Raw genomic sequence first — 6430 nt, forward strand, 5'->3', positions numbered from 1 at the left:
CACACACACACACACACACACACACACACACACAGAGATAGTTGGTGCTTTTGTTTTGTCTGTTTTCCAGATCTCTTAAATGCACAATTCTACTTTTTTTAAAATGGCTTTTTGTAATTATAAATAAATAAATCTAAGATTTCTATGCAACAACAAATGCCACAGATAGGCCACATTCTAAGAGGGGGAAAAATGGCCAACATCTAAAACTGACTGAAAATTACTGAGAACAACTTTTCTCAACTGGGGCTGCTCAGTCAAAGCTTGAGCCCCAGAAAGTAATTTGATTATTTTCTCCGTTCTCCACAGGATCCCAGGTACATGGCACCAGTCTAGCTGCCCACAGACCCAACCCACTCCCACTGAATCAATTCTGACTCATCTCAAAACCCCATAGGCTTTGGAGGCTGTGGATCTTTATAGAAGCAGACAGCCTCAACTTTCTCCAGTGGAGGAGCTAGTGGGTTCCAACCCCGGCCCCTGCAATGGGCAGTTCTGGGTATGAAGGAAAAAGCTCATTTACTATGTATGAGTGCCTTAGGATAATAGGTCCCCGTTTTCTCCAGAAAACCAGGCTGCAAAAGATGGAGCTAAAATATACAAGGCACTCCTCCTGCAAAGCAGCAAAAAGAGAGAAAGGAAGAAACCATCAAAATAAACAGGAAGCTCGGTAGGAAATTAGGTATAGAGTATGAATAGGCAGTTCACAGAAGGGGAAACAAAAAAGCTAGTGAGTTTACGAAAAGACGCTCAACATCATTAGCAGTCAGAAGCATGCAAATTAAAATGAGGTCCCTCGACACCCCTCAGACTGGCAAAATCACAAAGCTAAATGATGCCACATGCGACTGAGGTTGCTGGGAAACAGGATCCGGGCGTCCTGCTGGCAGGACAACAGGCATTCGGGAGAGTAAAGGGCTGACCCTAATGAACTTCAGTATCCACGGCCCGAGTGACAGGTAAACTAGCTCCTCTCCCAGCCACACACGGAGAAACCCTGGCTCCGGGCCACCAGGGGACACGTGGTGAAGGAGGATCCCTGGGGCACGGGTGTGGGGGTCGGGTGACACAAAGTGGGGTCTCCACCCCGGGGAGTGGATAAAATGCAGTGATTCTTGTGCAGCAGCTGGAAGTGAAGGATTGAATGGACACACAGCATTCCGAGAGCTTGAGTGTCAGGTGCAGAAAACGAAACTACGAAACAGGACGAGATCTTTGCAGCTCAGAGGCATTTGGATCTGAAATGTACACAGACACAAAACCAGTCTTCAGCGTGCAAGAGCACATGCATCCAAGCATCAACGCCAGAAATGGAAGCCCCTGGGAAGAGGGGAGCAGGGAAGGGGGAGTGGGACTGAGCTCTTCCAACCGAGAAGAGACTTACAGAGAACCAAGAGACTCAAGGACGACAAACGGAGAACGCCCATTGCCGTTGAGTCGACTCCGACCTAGAAACCCCATCAGGCATCAGACACGGAGAACGGGCCCTGTGGGCTTCCAAGACTGCAATAGCTTCCAGGAGTAGAAAGCCCTTTCTACAAAGGGCAGATGGTGGTTTCAAACCGCCGACCTTTGGATTGAAGCCCAACGTGCAACCATTAGGCCACTAGAGTGTCACAAACTCAAGGGCAGGATGCAAACTCTCTGTACCTTCTTTGAAAAAAAAAAAAAAGAATCCAAGAGAGACCTGGAAAAGACGTGGCTGGAACACAACAGAAAAGCACCACGCTTGCAGCCAGACAGCCGGGGGTGGATCGTGAGCGCTGCCATTGACTGGCTCTTTCTGGTGTAGTGGTTAAACATTGGGCTGCTAACCTCCAGGTCAGCAGTTCTAACCCACCAGCTGCCCATTGGGAGAAAGATGAGGCTTTCTACTCCGGTAAGGAGCTAGTCTTGGAACCCTCCAGGGGCAGTTTTACCCTGCCCTAGCAGGTCACCAGGAGTCAGAGCTGACTTGATGGGGGCGAGGATTTGGGGTTTGGACCCTGGATGCATCACCCCATCTCTCTGAGGCTCCTGTTGATGTCAACGTGTGTACTAAATCTACCTTCAAGCCGAGAGCCATAGAAGGAGCCGTGAGCCCCTTGTTAAACCAGTAAGTTAAACTATAGCTCAGGAACGCACTTCCAGCGTCCTTTAGGTGAGTGGTAATTCATTCAGTCAGCGTAGCAGGTTTCAACCAGCAGTAAGACCCCCCAAAATGAACACACGAGATAGCAGAGCGTAGTTCACTGAAGCATCACGTTTAAAGATGCTTCTTTCAGGGATGTATACTTGAATATAAACGTTTCTTCTTCCTGGAGGGTGCGGTCAACAAGTCTGCAAGACGTGGATACCGTCCAAAGGAAGCCTATACTCTGGGGTCCTGGGTGGACAGGTGGAAACTGATCATGGTGATAAGGGTGCGACACAGGTGGCCCATAATGTCACTGGATTTTTTTCTTAATTAGGGGCTCTTACAGCTCTTATCACAATCCATACATATATCCGTTGTGTCAAACACATCTGTACATATGTTGTCATCATCTTTTTCAAAAACATTTTCTTTCTACTTGAGCCCTTGGTATCAGCTCCTCGTTTTTTCCCTCCCTTCCCCACTCTGTCTGCCCCATGTCCCCTTTATAATTTATATTCTTTTTTGTCAGTGGAATTTTACACACTTTCAAACTGGTTAAAATGGCAAAGGTTTTGCTATAATTCACACGAAGACAAGGACAACCAATCAGTAAGCATCACCTCTGATAACAGAGCTTCATTCCAAGTTGTCACTTCTTTACCAAGAGCACGCTCCTGTGACTATCTTATTCCCCGTTACTATTGTATCATAAATGGCATGCAATCATGAACTGTATCCTGAAGGGCACATTTTAACATCGTCAAGGCACAATAAAAGGCTTTATGTGAAAACTAAAGACACTGCTGCTTCTTTCCTATCTTCTGGAAGCCCGGATGCAGTGCCAGAGATGGGGAGGGGCTCACCCAAGGTTACTCGCTCGTCCTCAGGAGAGCTAAGCCTGAACCCATAGGCCTTGGCTGCTGTTTCCAAACCCAACACCTCCCAATCTTTGGCTGGAACCTCTAGCCCCGTTTTGTCAGGAGAAGAGCAGTTCTGCTTCTATGAGATTTTACTTCATTTGGGGTTAAGGATTCACCACTCCGGAGAGAGCGAGCCAAACAGAGGGAATAGTGAGAGAGAGGTGAAATCATAGGTCATTATATTTCCATTCGGAGTTCTTTTCCGAGTGGCAGCAGGGAGCGAGTTTGTCTTTCTGAGCAAAGGGGAGAACAGATTGGGCCTGCAGTGGAACAGCTGGGCTGACCAGGTAAAACCAGCAAGTAGTGGGGAAAACTACCATTTAAGGGTTCCAAGAATTCTGGCCCGAAGTGGTGAGGAGGGCCCTGCTTGAGGAAGCAGAGAGGGAGTACAAAGAACCCCCAAATTCCGGGGTCACAGCCAGTTAAGAGCCAGGTTTTACCCTAGAACTTTCCAGGCAGGACCCTCCAACTCCTTTTTACCTGTCCCAACAATGAAAGCACCCCAGGGCTAATCATGAAGTTGGCTGGTTTGCAGCCACCAGCCACTCCCTGGGAAACCCAGAGGGGCAGTTCTGCCATCCGTCTGCTTCGCAGTCGACCCTCTGGCAGTGAGTTTGGTCATTAACCACCTGTGTAGCTCTCCCAGGGTCTTGGGATGGGGCTCTAAGACAGGGAAGGGACCTCACCTGCAGGGCCAGCTGGCAGTCCTCAATCAGGCCCTGGACCAGGTAGTAGCGGGCTTCCCCTAGCAGCTCCCCAAGTTCCTGGGTGCTCTCCGGGAGCGGCACTGATCCGTCCCGCAGGTAGTTGAGGATCGTACCAAAGTGGCGGCCACTGCGGTCAATCAGGACCCAACCTGGCAGGGGTGAGGAAACAGGAAGAAGGCCTTTGCTGGAGGCCCTGGAGCCACCGCCCTTTGATATATATATATATATTCCAAGTTACAACACAGTCTGCATTCTGATCTGCCCCTAACGTCTGCCGTCACCAAAGGAATCCCTCTGAAATATCTTCGGCCCCGTATATGTTTTCTTGTTGTTGATGACTTGGCGCTAGTCAGAATCCGGAGTCCTCGTGGTGGTGAAGTGGCTATGAGCTAAGTTCCAGGTCAGCAGTTTGAAACCACCAGCAGTTATGTGGGAGAGCGCGAGGGCCGTCTACTCCCACCAACAGACGTCTCAGAAACCCACAGGGCAGTTCTACCCTGTCCTATGGGTCATGATGAGTCAGAAGCAACAATGACAGTGTGGTGTTGTTTTGTCTTAGTTGAGTCAGATTCTATGCCAACGTGTCCCTAGCATTAAACTGGCACTTTGAACATATTTGCCGGCTAAGTGTTCACCTTCAAAGCTGTGCACCGCCCCATCCTAATTTTCAATTCCCTGCTTTCACAATCCTTGCCAACCTTTCCTGAAACCCCCTCACCCAACATTTTGCTGTCCCCCCTGGGTCCCACCCCAGGGGGCCCTGAGCTGAATGAAGGTAAGGGAAGTGCCTGCTCAGGGGAACCGAACCAATTCAAAGCTGTCTTCTGTTGAACCTGCATCTACTGATGAATTCCTCCAGAATAGAGGAATCTCTCTTGGGAAAACAGAGCTCGGTGAGATCTCCCGGTCTCTGGGCTGATGCTGGGGGGCCGAGGCAGATGGGAACAAAGGTTGGGCTAGAAGAAACGGGTGAAGGTTGACTGCAGGAAAGTTCGCAGCAGGCGGCAGGGCTGGTTCCCAAGTCATCTGAGCGGGGTGGGAAGGATGGGAAAGTGAGGGGCGAGGGGTGCGTGGGTGTGCAGAATGAGGGTTAAGAATGATGTTGAAACCTAGGGCTTGGTAGAGAGTTAGGGGCTCCGTTGGTTCCTGCTGGGGGGCACGGGGCTGGAGCAGGTGGGAGACTGGGTGAGAAAGGGAAGGAAGGAAAGATGGGATGGGGCTGCAGCGAGGTGAGAACGACTGGGCAGTGGAGCCAAAAGAGGGGGCTGCCTGGAGCGTGGGCGCCTTAAGAGTGGACGGGAGGGGCCTGGGGGGGCTGAGGGCCCACGGAAAGCGGCGTGCATACCTCCGGCGTCGGTGAGCACCTCCACGCGGCCGCTAAACATGGCTTTAAGCATGGTGTCCTGCCCCGTGAGGGTGCGCAAGGTGGTGTAGTGCAGCGAGCCGCCCACGTTCAGCTTCACGTACTTGCTGTTCGGGGTGAGCGGACTGGGACCGTATGCAGCGGGCGCAGGTTCGAGACCCGAGGGCTTCGGGGCTTCCAGCGACGGGCCCGCGGCCGCCGCCGGGCCCGAGGCCTCGGCCGACATGCTAGGTGGTGGCGGCGGGCGGCGAACCCAGGTTCTTTCCGCACCTCTCGGCGCAAACCCGAAGACCCCGCTGGCACCGACCTCGGGGCCAGCACGCCCACACGCCGCCGCTACTCGGCGACACTGGCTCCGGGTCTCATCGCGGCTGCAGGGACCGGAAGCCGGGCGCGGCAACTGCGCAGGCGCGTCCAGACCCCGCCCCCCGCGCGCGGGGGGAGGAGCGAGTGCAGAGCATGCGCGGTGGGCTCGGAGTCCGGGAGGCAGTGCAGGATGCTAGAGCAGGATGCTAGAGCAGGATGCTAGGCTGGGACACTGACCGGCGGTGTCCGTGCTCAGAGCGCTTCAAGGGCAAACTGAGGCTCAGAGAGCGCGGAGGACTTTGAAGCAAGCACCCAGGAAGCTCTTAAGAAGCCAAACTCGGTGTTGCCGAGTCGAAGCCGGTTCCTAGCGACCCTGTGAGACAGGGTGGAACGGTGGGTTTCTGAGACTGTAACTGTTGACGGGCGGAGAAAGCCCTTTCTCCCCAGAGGTGGCTGGTAGTTTCGAACTGCCGACCTTTCAGATCGGAGCCTAACTGGTAAGCACTAGCCGCCAGGCCTCCTGACCGAAGCTCCTGCAGGAGGCCAAATGAGGGTGGTCTAGACAGAGGGGGTGCTAGGGCCGAAGGGGGTACTTAGAGAAGAGTCTTAAACGGAAAACCTTCCTGAGGCGAAGGGTTCCAGGCCAACCACAACAAACAAATTCACTGCCTGGGAGTCTAGGCTGACTCATAGTGAGGCTCTGGGACAGGGTAGAACTGCCCCTGTGAATTTCCAAGTCTAGCTCTATGGGAGGAGAAAGCCCCATGTTTGTCCCCAGCGAAGCTGGTGGTTTCGAACTCTGATCTTGCAGATCGATCATAGCCCAACACATAAGCACTAGGCCACCAGGACTCCTGAAAATGCAATAGAGGGACCCGCATAGACACAGGTCCTCAGGCTAGAACAACCCTGGCGATTTGAGGAGCAGAGAGAATGCTCCAGTGGCAGAAGAAGCTGACCTAAGGTCTCAGAATCCTGCATAATGTCATGAGACCCAGTGGTTGTAAAAGATCACTCA

At 52.6% G+C, this 6430-nt stretch overlaps 1 protein-coding gene across 1 annotated transcript in view; it reads right to left on the reverse strand.

Moving 5' to 3' along the window:
• Positions 1-5471, reverse strand: part of KCTD13 (potassium channel tetramerization domain containing 13) — a 16121-nt gene extending 10650 nt beyond the window's left edge. Inside the window, exons 1-2 of the mRNA XM_045284880.1 lie at positions 5089-5471; positions 3723-3892 (exon numbers count right to left, since the gene is read on the reverse strand). Coding sequence (XP_045140815.1) covers positions 3723-3892; positions 5089-5332 — 414 coding nt within the window. The 5' untranslated portion in view covers positions 5333-5471. The remainder of the gene's footprint in view (positions 1-3722; positions 3893-5088) is intronic.
• Positions 5472-6430: the final 959 nt, after the last annotated feature.

The sequence above is a fragment of the Echinops telfairi genome, unplaced genomic scaffold, assembly GCF_000313985.2.
Source record: "Echinops telfairi isolate 266 unplaced genomic scaffold, ASM31398v2 ScPeMD7_5;HRSCAF=22, whole genome shotgun sequence".
Taxonomy (NCBI): domain Eukaryota; kingdom Metazoa; phylum Chordata; class Mammalia; order Afrosoricida; family Tenrecidae; genus Echinops; species Echinops telfairi.